At 44.8% G+C, this 13,900-nt stretch overlaps 1 protein-coding gene across 1 annotated transcript in view; it reads left to right on the top strand.

Moving 5' to 3' along the window:
* The window catches only part of LOC143122389 (putative flavin-containing monoamine oxidase A), a 59,994-nt gene extending 56,177 nt beyond the window's left edge, over window positions 1-3,817 (top strand). Inside the window, exon 12 of the mRNA XM_076283196.1 lies at window positions 2,177-3,817. Coding sequence (XP_076139311.1) covers window positions 2,177-2,510 — 334 coding nt within the window. The 3' untranslated portion in view covers window positions 2,511-3,817. The remainder of the gene's footprint in view (window positions 1-2,176) is intronic.
* Window positions 3,818-13,900: the final 10,083 nt, after the last annotated feature.

Here is a 13,900-nt window from a genome sequence, read left to right on the forward strand (position 1 = left end):
CTAGCAGCACAGAGTCTAGCAGTACAGACAGAGTCTAGCAGTACAGACAGAGTCTAGCAGCACAGACAGAGTCTAGCAGTACAGACAGAGTCTAGCAGCACAGACAGAGTCTAGCAGCATAGAGTCTAGCAGCACAGACAGAGTCTAGCAGTACAGACAGAGTCTAGCAAGACAGGATTGCAGACGGAGCCGCAGAGCACTCTGAAGCAACACTTTTCTGTTATCCTTCCAGGCTGCGCGGCTTTCCTGATAACACACCCACGCAAGCACGCACACACACACACACACACACACACATACACATACAGAGAGACACACACAGGTTGGTGTGGGGCAACAGGTAGCCTAGGGTGTGTACATTTTCAGTCAATGTACAGTACTGGTTCAAAGAGTTCTATTGCAATGATGCACACACACGACTTGCCATATACACCACAATAAAATACATCCCTTAAATACACACACACACACACACACACACACACACACGACCTGCCATACACACCACAATAAATACATCCCTTAAATACACACACACACACAAACACACACACACAGACACAAACACACATGACTTGCCATACAGACCACAATAAATACATCCCTTAAAGGCGAGACCTTTTGTTTTATTTAAAAAAAAAATAAGAATTACATGATTTTTTTAGAACCACAGCATTGAGGGAATTATTATTCCTAAGAGAAGAGTGTTTCTCAATACACTTTTTGTAGTATTCTTTGAAGCTTGGTTCCTGTAGGCATCCCCGAAGGTCTTAACTTGTAATCTTGCCTTTACTGTGAAAGTGACATGACACATTAGAAGTATTTTGTACCACACATTGCAAGTGTAACTGCAGGCTTTGTAAAGTGACCTGGTGTGTGTTAGGAGTTTGATGTTGACGCAACTTGAGTGTCTGCGCTCCAATTATCCTTCTTTCTTTTCTACTTTCACATCAGTTGGGTTTCCATCCTACGTTTTAATGCATATTTTAATTATTCAAACAAGAACTCCTGCGTGGAAACACACCGTTTATTTGCATTTGTTCTATCTGTGTGTTTCCGTATAGCCCTGACCTTACACACTCTTACTCACACTCACAGCTGATCACAACACTTCCCTTGGTAAGTGGAATGTCCATTTGTAACGTGCATTCCATGGGATGGAAACGCATGTAGATGGTTATATTCTTGAGCCAATTGTTATGAATGTGCAGAGAGTATGCTGATGAGCTGAAAGGAGACTAAGCTGTTGACTCTTTGACTGTTTGGAAGTTGCTGAGTGGAGTTGAAGGGAGTTGTGTTGATGTGTGGTTTGCTCATCAGAAGCGAGCTAAAGGTTCATCATATAATGCATTATTAAAGGGGAGAGAAAGTCTCAATTAACTCACTTACCGAGTTTAAAAAAATTGATGTCAAGTCAAGTCAAGTCAAGTCAAATTTTATTTCTATAGCACATTTACAGACGGCTGCGCCGCACCAAAGTGCTTCACAATCAAGTGCTAAGTGCAATAAACAAAAGAATGACCTAAGGCAGAAGGGGGAAAAAATGAAAAGGGCAACAAGACAATGACTGAAGGAGTTAAAATAATGTAAAAAGAGAGAATATATACCAAAAGGTAGCCAGGGGACACTATGCACTGGCACATAAAAAGGAGACACTAATCAAAGGCAAGTGAAAAGAGGTGGGTCTTTAAAAGGGACTTAACAATATTCAGAGACTGGGCTGCACGGATGTGGAGGGGGAGGCAGTTCCAGAGTCTTGGGCTGCTACTGCAATGGCTCTGTACCTCTTGGTTTTTAGCGTGGACCTGGGCACTTCCAATAGCAATTGGTCAGCTGACCATAGTGCTCTGGAGGGGATGTGGTGGTGGAGAAGATCAGCTAGGTAGCCAGTGGAGCGAAGCGAGGACCGGGGTGATATGTTCTCGCTTGTTAGTACAGGTGAGGAGTCGGGTGGCTGAGTTCTGAACCAACTGTATAATAATATCTTCCTATTACTATAATATCTTCGTATTACTAATATACTACTAATTACTTCCTATTACTAATGCCTCATACAACTCATTTGTATCCCACGTTGTGTGTGTGTGTGTGTGTGTGTGTGTGTGTGTGTGTGTATGGGTCTGTGTGTGTGTGTGCGTATGCATGCACGTGCACGTGCGTGTATGGTCTGCTGCAGGATCCACTGGGCGGGGACGGAGACTGCCACCAAATGGTGTGGCTACATGAACGGAGCTATCCAGAGTGGACACCGGGTGGCGCTAGAGGTCCTGGCCCGCCTGAGTCCGCACTTGTTGAGCCAGGAGGAGAGGGAGGCGGCACAGGGCCTCAGCCACCAACCAACCCCCCGGAGTGACCTCTGGAGCCACGTGATTGGCTACTCGCCACTACGCGTCACCCTCACCCTGACCGCCATCACTCTGGGGGCCACCTTGTTATTGGTCAAGCCTCAACTCAGGAGAGATGTGATTGGCCAAGCGTTAGCCTGGCTTCCCAAATATTACACAAACTAGGAGAGATGTTCCCTAGACTGGCACGGTTAAACACTATTTTATGAGCCACAGGACAAATCGATCAAGTTTAGCTGCAATATCTTTGGAACCACAGGGTATAGTGACGGAACGTGTTCTGTTCCGTGTTCTGTTCCGTGCTCTGTTCCGTGCTCTGTGTACTCTGGGCAAAGACAAATCTAATCAAAACCAAAATAAAACAAGTGATTCAAGATTCAAGATTCAATACTTTATTGCCATACTACTCGGTGCAAGTTGCTAGGGATTTGCTTTAGTGTGCTCATGACAGGACAAAGACATCACCATAGACACACAGAAAAAGACATAGAACACATATATAGAGTCCCACACAGAATCACCCTTGACATAGGCACATAAAAAAGGGTACACTGCTCACAGCATACCTGGATGACAGTCCAGGAGGCTAGAGGGACAGGTCAGGTTAAAGTGACATGGTGCATAGGGATGTGAAATACAAAAGAAAAGTTTAGCCATGCTTGAAAGTAGCAGCACCTACAGTAGTCACATTTGTGCCCATGTGTATCATTGACCATGTTGTGCTATTAAAATGTAATTCCTGCACAGCTTTTCTTTAAATGAACTCATCCATATTGTGGTGACATTGCACCTTCCTGGCCATGTGGAAGATAAAGTGTCTGAGCTGAAACTGTGCATGCTGGAGGTGGGAGGTGATGGACGCTCCGCAGGAAATTGCTAATTCGTTGCAGAGAGGTCTCCTGTTTGTCTTGATAAGGACGCGTGCAGCAGCAGAACGAGGAGGGGAGAGGATGGATCTCTTGCCGAGCGGTGCGCCGCACCAAACAAGACAGAGCTGTAGATTCCAGTTCTTAAGATTCCATAACGGGGGGGTCTGCTCTGGTATTGGCCAAGCCCCAACTGAGTCATTTGATTGGACACGTGTGGGAGAGCGTGGCTTCCTAGGAGATGACTAATCCTGCGTGCGGAACACCCTCTCATTCACTGCACAGGGCCAGATTTACTAAAGGTGTGCATGTATAAAAACCTGTGTCAACTTCGAATCACCCATAAATAAATGCACAAGCTGATCCACTAATGGGGAACACTGAAGATTGCTTCTTTCAAATGAGCAAGATAAGTCATATTGCCAAGATAATACGTTTGCCTCCATGAATACAGTTTGGGGCATTTCTCGACAAAATACTCAGAGGTGACCATTCAGCTAGTTAATTTAGCATAGGCAATGCAATTTACCAAGCTTGTTGAGGACATTGTGATTACACCTGCTTTTAAAGATAACATAGAATGGATTAATAAAGCCTTGCGCTTGGTTTTATCAGTGAGTATTGATTTAAAAAATATATATATTTTATTGTGAGCAAAGTATTTTACCTTGTTCTGTGAGGAATGACATTGTGATGGATATCTACCATTTATTTAGTGAGAGAGTAGGTGTTCCGAACAGAAAATGTAGAAAGAATTGTTCTCTTAAAAAGTGAAAAAAAGCAACACTATTTTATGAACCACAGATTTATTGATTGAATGTTGCTGCCGTCTTTGCTGAACCACAGGGTGTATAGACTTAGTTTGTTCTCTGTATTTGTTCTCTGTGTGTTCATAAGGGAAAAAAGGTAAATATCAAGTTCATTTCTGCCTTGCTACTTGTCAGTAGCTGCACGCAGTCTCCTCTCTGTCCTTGTGTACCTGTCTCTTATGCCATTAAAATGTAATTCCTGTATAAAGTCTCTTAATATGAACATCGGTCTCAAGCTCAAGGCTATGAGGAGGATAATCTAGCGGAGCTGAGGCAGTCTGCATGTTGGAGGTGGGAGGTAATGGATTCTCCGCAGGAAATTGCTCATTCATTGCAGAGCCCCTTCCTGTTTGTCTGATACAGGCACATGGAGAAGGATGAGGTGGCACAGACACACACACAGGACATGCAGACACACACACACACAACATGAAAACATGCATATGCATGCACAGAAATACACACACTCAAGACACTTACAGTACATAAATGCTCTCTCAAACAGATATACTCCAAAACATACAGTGCATATACCCATGCAAAGATACAAGCATGAGCAGACACTCACATAAATACTCTCTCTTGCGCGCGCACACACACACACACACCTGCCAGTGTGCTGGAGAGATATGAGCAGCTTGTGTCCCCCTCACCCCCCGTGCCGTCTAAGCGATTCAATCGCTATCGCGCGATTGCACAGGTGATTGAGGAGATTTTGGTCGGGCTCCCCCAGGGGCACCTAACTCATGGTGGCCTGTGGGGTCCTGCCAGCAGCTCTGGCCTCCCGTGCGGCGCTATTTGTCTTTGTTATCAGCGGCGTGCAGCAGATCAGTGGTCCATTTCACCCCTCGCCCGGCGCCCGGGCCACGCAAGATTAAAACCCCGCCTGGCCCAGCCTGTCCACCGGCTGCCTGATGCACTCTGGACACATCCAACCCCCCCGGCCCCCGCCGAGAGGCCAGAGGACAACAGCGCCTGCCCAGATCGGTGACTGGAGCCGGGGCAGAAGACAGATGAGTCCCTGGGGTGCTGTGGTGGTGGTGGTGTTGGGGGTGGGGTGGGGGGTTCCATCTACGGAATGAAGCTCAGTGGCCTCTTTCTGTCCGCTGTGTCTGGTCTCATTTTTGGGCTCGTTTGTGTTCCGCTGTGCTGGTCATGGCCAGCTTCTCTGAACCCAGGCCTCAGTGCTTAGAGTTTACTTCTCAAACCGGCACTTTGATGTTCCCCGTCTTACTTTTAGGGGGCAGCCGTGGCCCACTGGTTAGCGCTTCGGACTTGTTACCGGAGGGTTGCCGGTTCGAACCCCGACCAGTAGGCACGGCTGAAGTGCCCTTGAGCAAGGCACCTAACCCCTCACTGCTCCCCGAGCGCCGCTGTTGTTGTAGGCAGCTCACTGCGCCGGGATTAGTGTGTGCTTCACCTCACTGTGTGTTCACTGTGTGCTGTCTGCTGAAGTGTGTTTCACTAATTCACGGATTGGGATAAATGCAGAGACCAAATTTCACTCACGGTATCAAAAGAGTATACTTATACTATACTTACTTCTCAATCTTCTTACTTTTCAATTTAGCTTTACTGGTCATAGTCTTACTTCTTAATCTAGCTTTACTGATCATAGTCTTACTTCTTAATCTAGCTTTACTGGTCATAGTCTTACTTCTCAACCAACCTGGCTTTACTGATCATAGTCTTACTTCTCAACCTGGCTTTGTTCTTTCTTTGTTTTATGCTTATGCTTATGTTTAATGCTTACAGACGACTTATTACTGTTTATGTAGCTTGGTTCCAGCCACAATGTTCGTTTCCCATTTAGAGAGCCTGCACTATGGTTTCTTTCTTTTTAAACACACCAGACACCCAGAAGTACACAAGTTGTTCACCGTAGTTCACTGAATTCGACAGCAAGTGTGTATTGGGTTAGAATCACACAGTGTACCTGTAACTCTCCGACTTCTAAAACCGCCTTTGATGCTCTCAGTCTTGCATCTCAAACAGGCTTTAATTACCACAGTCTTTCTCCTCAAACTCGCCGGCTTTGATGCTCGCACTCTGACTTTTTCAAAAACTGGCTTTAGCGAGTTTCTCTGTCTCGTTCTCCGTGCTCTCGACCTGGCTCTGCCGCTCACGCTCACATCACGCTGACCGGCTTCGATTGCGGCCCGTGGGTCACTGTGGGCCCGTGGTGTTGGCACCGTACGCTGTTGCTGTCAGCTGGCATTCTACAGGCCGTGTGCACGCACGCACTGGGCATTGCTGGGCACAGTGTATCAGTGCCATGCTGAGTGGCAGTGCCCGCAGGGCTAGACGCGCAGCGATGGATCGGAGAGGACGGGAAGGTCAAGCTGTCATGACTCAATGCTGTGTTGTCTGTTTAGCGCACGAGACAGACCACAACAAGCGCTGGACGGTGCTGACGCCACGGGCCTCTAGACCTACGGTCACTCATGGGGCTGACATAGATAAACAAGCATGCAGACTCATGCTCAAAACACTCATTCTCTACACACACACGTATTGTCCTACCCACTCTTTAAGACTCAGACACATGTAACTCACTCACTCACTCACTCACTCACTCACTCACTCACTCACTCACTCACTCACTCACCCATTCACTCACTCAGTCACTCATTCACTCACACACACACTCATTCACTCACTCTCTCACTCAGTCATTCACTCTTACTCACTCACTCACTCAGTCACTCATTCACTCACTCTCTCACTCACTCATTCACTCACTTACTGATTCACTCCCTCACTCCCTAAACCACACACTCTCACACTCACTCATTCATTCACTCACTCACTCACTCACTCACTCACTCATTCACTCATTCACTCATTCACTCACCACTCACACTTCCACTCTTACTCTCACCCACTCCCATTTGACCTTAATTGAGTTTTTGTGTCACTGCACTCCATCTAAATTAAGATGTCTTCCACATGGCAAAAGATATTGGTTTTTGTACTCATTAGTTCTGTTTGAATAAACACGATTTCTGAGAAGAAGAATCTGAATATCCGCAGGAGAGTTTGCCCTCAGGCGAGAGTCCCCCCCCCCACCCCTGGATTGTCTGATGTTAGGAGGAGGTTGGGAATCAGGGGAATCAGCTGTCTTTAGAGGTCAGCATGTGAAGGACGGGAAACAACACACACACACACACACACACACACACACACACACACACACACACACACACACACACACACACACACACAAACACACCGGGAACAACAGGTCACATCCACGCACCCCCTGCTGAAATCACCAGAGAGTACACACACACACACACACACACACACACACACACACACACACACACACACACACACCGGGAACAACAGGTCACATCCACGCATCCCCTGCTGAAATCACCAGAGAGTACACACACACACACACACACACACACACCGGGAACAACAGGTCACATCCACGCACCCCCTGCTGAAATCACCAGAGTACAAACACACACACACACACACACACACACACACACACACACACAGCAGACAAACATCACACAATTGACCAGATATTTATGCACACATTTACACACAAACACACAAGCACAAACATGCATCACACAAACATGATACTATTGACCTTAAAGATATGCACACACACATCAGTCAAACATGGTACAACTCATACTGCACACACAGACACACAAATACAGCAGCATGATGTAAACACACACACACACACACACACACACACACACACACACACACACATACGGTATACACACTTGAAAGTAGAACTTACAAATGATGGTTACACTTTACTTGACAGTATCGACATAAGACTGACAAGACCGTGTCATGAACGTGTCATAAACAACGCTTCTGTCATCGCTTCTGTCATTAAGTGTCATTCGATTTTTGTCATAACAAGTTAGGATTAGGATTAGGGTTGGAGTTAGGGTTAGGATTAGGGTAAGGGTTCATGTGTCATGACAGTGTCATGTCACTCTTATGTCGATACTGTCAAGTAAAGTGTTACCCAATATTATACAAACCATAACGCATAAGAAGTGCTTAAAGAACTAAGTGCATGTTGAACAGGAATGTCTTTAGACCCCTCTTAAACGACCCTAAACTACCACAGGAACGGAGAGCACTGGGCAACTCATTCCACCAACATGGAACCACTGAGGAAAAGAGTCTTGAATTAGACCTAGTGTTTATGACTGGTCGACATAACAGACAATCTAATCAGTGTCCTACAGGCCAAAGTGAGAGATTTAAATTGAATTCTGGCTACTATAGGGAGCCAATGGGGAGTAACTAGAAGAGGAGTTACATGTGTCCTCTTTGGCTGATTGAAGACCAGGCGTGCTCCAGCATTCTGAATCAACTGTAATGATCTTATTACACAAGCGGGTAAGCCAGCTAATAGTGAATTACAATAGTCCAGCTTGGAGATGACCATGGTTTGAACAAGAAGTTGTGTGGAATCTTGTGTCAGATAAGGTCTGATCTTCCTAATGTCGTAAAGCATAAACTGACATGATTTTGCAATAGACGCTACATGCTCAGAGAAGTTAAGTCGGTCATCAATTACAACGCCGATCTAGTTGGGGGTTAGTGAAGTTGAGTCAAGCTGGATGTTAATCTGTTGGGGAATAGCTGTTTTAGCTGGAAACTCAGTTTTTGAGAGATTAAGCTGAAGGTGCCGATCTTTCATCCAGACTGAAATATCCTTAAGGCATGCAGAAATCTGGTGGGAAATGCTAGAGTCATCAGGTGGGAAAGACAGGTAAAGTTGAGTGTCGTCTGCATAACAGTGATAGTCAAATTCCACGGAAGCGAATGGTCTCACCTAAGGAAGTGGTGTAAATAGAGAAAAGAAGGGGGTCCTAATACTGATCCCTGAGGCAATATGCTATTAAGATATTACTAGCTGTTAAATGCCCGAGTGGCGATGTCGCAGAACGCAGAATACGCATGGCAGCCATGATGCATACGCTTATGCGTCGTTAGCAGCACTGAGCCATTAGACCCCCCAAGGCATAGAGAACCAAGGACATGGACCATGATCATGTCTTTTTTGGGAACAAATGTCACTTTGGGAACAAGTCATTTTACACAAAGGTCACAAAGCAAGTAGAAAGATGTTGAAATGGGGCCATTATCCTTTGACTGAAACGCTGAAATTGCGAAAGGATAATGTGTTCCACTTTCATGTCCAGTTTGGCTTTGCTGTAATAACTTCTGCCTCATGCATAGCAGTTTGAAATGGCTATGTAATTGGAATGTAATCACAAGTGTGCCTGTGTGTGTTTTGGACCATTTTGTGTGTGTGTGTTTGTGTGTGTGTGTGTGTGCATCTGACTGTAACCACCTTGTGTAATTCGGTCAGACTCTTGATAATAAAACAGCATCAAATAGCGTTGATTTACATCTCCGACTGTGTTGACTTACATCTCTGACTGTGTATGCAAGCAGTGCTGGAGAAAAACATATGAACATTCATCACTCATGTGAACACTTTAACGTTAGTTAGAGCAGTAAGTGTGTATTATGGAGACCTAGGTGTCATTCCAAGATGTTGTTTGCAGAACAGTAAGTGTGTATTATGGAGACCTGTAGGTAGGTGTCATTCCAAGATGTTATTTGCAGAACAGTAAGTTTGTATTATGGAGACTTGTAGGTGTCATTCCAAGATGTTTTGTATATTGAGAGAACCTGCACTTGTTTTACAAAATAATGTTCTCATTTTACTAAAGTGTGCACTCCTTTTACGAAATCATACTCTCATTTTGCTAAATCTTGCATTCATTTTATTACATTATGTGCTCATTTTACTAAATTCTGCACTCATTTTATTAAATCATTGCATGTTTTAAATATTTCATTCCCATATTTTATGATCTGAGGAAGTCGCAGAGGCAACAAAACAGTTGGGTAAAGCTGGAAAGTTCGGTTATCCCCACATTAGACTTTCCCCTTAATCAATACATCAGAAGGCAAACATTGGCACAAGTGACAAAGTGATTTTTACAAACTAAACGTAGCCAATTACAGACTGCAGTAGCCAATCTCTTTTCGGTGTTGCACTTTGTAGACAGTCCCTTTGCACTCATCCTGACAGCCAGCTGTCCACATCATTGAGCTGTTCGTCGACTTCCCACAGGGTTTCATTCCATGAATGTCACAAGTCTACCTTGTGTTCTTCTGCCTACTATGTGGGGAAAGAAGTACTGTTTGTGTTTCAACATGGCTCGCTTTTGACTTCATGGATTTGTATGTGCGGGGCAGCATAGCAGCCCAAGGTCTTATGTGTTGGCCTACTTTCTGTGAATAAAACATTAAAACATAATTAATTAAGACAAGCACATGTGTGTGACTAGACACTTGTAGCAGTGGGAATTTCCATTCTGATCTAAGAAATGCACCAAAGCGACAGAGAAAACAATGTTATTGATGTGCCATCCAGAAATGTTATTGTAATGTTTGAGTTATCTTACAATTGACCAAATTTCAAGCAACCTGAAAATCAAAATAAGGAGATAAAAAATTATTGTTTATTATTGATATTCTCCTTAATATAGTCTTACCATGTCATTGTTTTTTATATTATTGATTGAATGGACACTATTGTTTATTATTGCTTTTCCCCTCATTTTCATTGCTTATTTTATTAGGCTATTTATTGAATTGACATTGTTGTTTATTATTGCTATTCTCCTTATTATAGTTTGACCAACATTCTAATCTGTTCCCTGTTATATTTAAAATATTATGTTGTTTTTTGTATTTGTGTGTCGCTTTGGACAAAGGCATCTGCAAAGTCCCATAACCATAACCATAACCATAACCATAACCATAACCATATTGCATTGAATTATCCAACACGAACATTCCATTCATTCAAAGTGAGAGAGCAGCGATTTCATAACATCACATTTGAGTGAGAACACGGAGTGGATGAAGAGTAGGTGATGCTGTCAGTACTGACAAATCAGCAGGCTGAACAAATCACTGTGCACATGCACATAGCCTCTCTCACTGAACTTGGCGTTGTGTTGCTTGGCAACGGGAAACGACAAGGCCAAGACTGGAACTATTTATGTGGACAGAGGATGAACAAACAATTTTGTCTTTGTTAGTTGGTAATGGAACTGTTGTATACAAGCAATATGGCACTCATGGTCGTGGTGTTGTTAAAGGATATCGTGTGTGTGTGTGTGTGTGTGTGTGTGTGTGTGCGTGGGGGGGGGGGGGGGGGGGGGCTTTGCAAAGTGCAGTGAATATTGCTAAGTGCTTTTTTGGTTGATGCCGCTAGAAATGACATTAGAGAAAGAGGATGCTTGGAATAAAGACGGGAAAACACATCTAAGTCCTCTCCTGCCAATCCGCCACCTACACTGGAGCCTGGGCAGGTGGGGCACTTATCCTCCAACAAAGTTATGTGTGTGTGTGTGTGTGTGTGTGTGTGTGTGTGTGTGTGTGTGTGTGTGTGTGTGTGTGTGCGTGCGTGCGTGTGTGCCTGTGGTCTGCCACTTCCAGTCGCAGGAAAGGTGGACGCTGGAACAGGTGGGACAGGTGGGACACTCATTCTGCAAGAGCGAAGTTATCCAAAATGACAGCTAGCCTGCTGTTTTTAGAACTGGTGTCCAGAGACACCAGTTCTCAAAGCCGTGTGTGTGTGTGTGTGTGTGTGTGTGTGTGTGTATGTATGTGCAGCGGTAACAACAGGTTCCACCTCACTTCCTTCGATAATAAGGAGCTCTGCTCTGGCTCTCTCGTTTATTCTCCCCACCACCGGAGCCGACGAGCGTAATGCCACTTTACACTCTCTCCATCAGCCACTAATTGCCTCCCTCCCACACAGTAATCTCCTCTACCCATGGCCTTCTGCAGGGACAACAATATTTAGTTATGCATAAATATATCTGAGGAGTTAAGCTCTATGTACAAACAAGATAACTTTTCAGATTTATAATATATGGATGACAGTTGCATTAAAGTGTAATTCAAGCAAAAATTGACCCAAGGGTGTTTTTTCTGCATTAAAACACATCAAATAAGCCGTGTCGACAGTATTTTTCGTTGATCAACCACTACAGAGCTTGCTCCGGTATACACTATAGCCCTAAATCGCAAACAGTGGATTAGCTAAGGGCTATGAGCGAAACGCTTCCCAAATAAAACAATTTTAAACCAGTAATATTGTTCCAATATTGTTGCTTAAGGTCCCTACACATAAAACGAAGCACCAACAACATAGTTAGTGAACCCAGAGTTATAACAGAAGACTAAAAGAACACTTACCAACTGTCCCCCTACCAGCTCCTCTTGAAGGAAAGTCCGTATAAGGCATTACCTTCCGGCAATAGACGTCATGCTCCGTGTGAGATCTCAGTCTTCTGTGAGATTAACAGTCTTCTGTAATGAACTCCGGGTTCGTTAACTACGTTGTTGTTGCTTCGTTTTATGTGTAGGGACTTTGAGCAAGCTACTGATGAGGTTTGATGCTGTTTTGAACAATATTACTGGTAAAAAAAAAGCTATTTGGGAAGCGTTTCGCTCAATATTCGCTGGAATTACACTTTAAGCACTATGATGAGTACTATGTAGAACTGTTGAACAGTGGTGGAGTCTAGTTGTAGTGGGTATACTGTGATCAACCCCAAATGTTAATATGTATCCTTGCCTATTTTTTAGTGGGTATACTGAGATGGTGATGCTTTTGAAGTGGGAATACTGCGTAGTCCTGTGACTCATTGTGGATGACACTAGAGTTGACTGTAGAGTTGACGTCTACGTAGATGACTGAAAAGTTGAGCACTTTGTAGGGGCAACAGCATTGCCAGTGGAGTTAAGCTGTCCCCAGGACAACAGCACTGACAGTAAGCCATCCCCTTGTCAACAGCACTGACAGTGGAGTTAAGCTGTCCCCAGGACAACAGCACTGACAGTGGAGTTAAGCCGTCCCCAGGACAACAGCACTGACAGTGGAGGTAAGCAGTCCCCAGGACAACAGCATTGACAGTAAGCAGTCCCCAGGACGACTGATGCTTCTGTAGGAGGTGTGCCAGACGACCTCACACAGCTGGACCGCTTCCTATTGGTCTGTGGACTTCTAACGAGGCTAACCTTATTATGGGATAGCTAAAGAGAAGGGCAAAAGAGCAGCAAAGTGTGTGTGATGACTGGACTGATAGCTTGTGATGAGCGTCCTGCGGCTTCGCTTGCTGCATGCTGCATATTGGGTATTTTGGGATGAGTGGACGCGTTTGTCTTGGCTCAGCTTGGCTCGGGCAGACGGGGATGTGGGGTCGGCGTTCTCTCTGTCTGCGGAGCTCCGAGGAGCGCTGCCTTCTAGGGCTTTCCGGGGGGGAAGATGCTTGGCCGAGACTCAGGAGCACTCGCTTGCTCCGCTGCTGATGAATAATTTATATGGATGTTGTGTTGAACACAGTGCAGTTTCTGTTTCACAGGGACACACACAGGCGCACACACACACACACACACACACACACACACACACACACACACAAACAAATTCCCACATCTCTCTCTCTCTCTCTCTCACACACACACTCACACACATTCCAGGAGAAAATTCCCAATGGTTAGTGAATACATTCACAGATCTGAAGCTTTAATGGCAGATACTGAATGTACACACAGTACTAGTGTTAATTACTGTGCTACACTGTACACACACACACACACACACACACACACACACACACACACACACACACACACACAGAACTCAAGGCTCTAGGCCTGAGCCACTACAGGAAATCCAATGCAGGAAATCCAAGCAGTTTCCCGTGAACCTGCACACCAGTAAAACAGCTGGGAAAGCAGTGTTCGAATTACGTGGGAGCCAGAGGGAGCCGAGCTCCCATAGAGTGAG

Source organism: Alosa pseudoharengus, unplaced genomic scaffold (assembly GCF_046254945.1).
Source record: "Alosa pseudoharengus isolate Yale_2024_CS ecotype anadromous, Long Island Sound unplaced genomic scaffold, YU_APseudo_1.1 YU_APseudo_1.1_scf_14, whole genome shotgun sequence".
In the NCBI taxonomy this organism is placed as follows: domain Eukaryota; kingdom Metazoa; phylum Chordata; class Actinopteri; order Clupeiformes; family Clupeidae; genus Alosa; species Alosa pseudoharengus.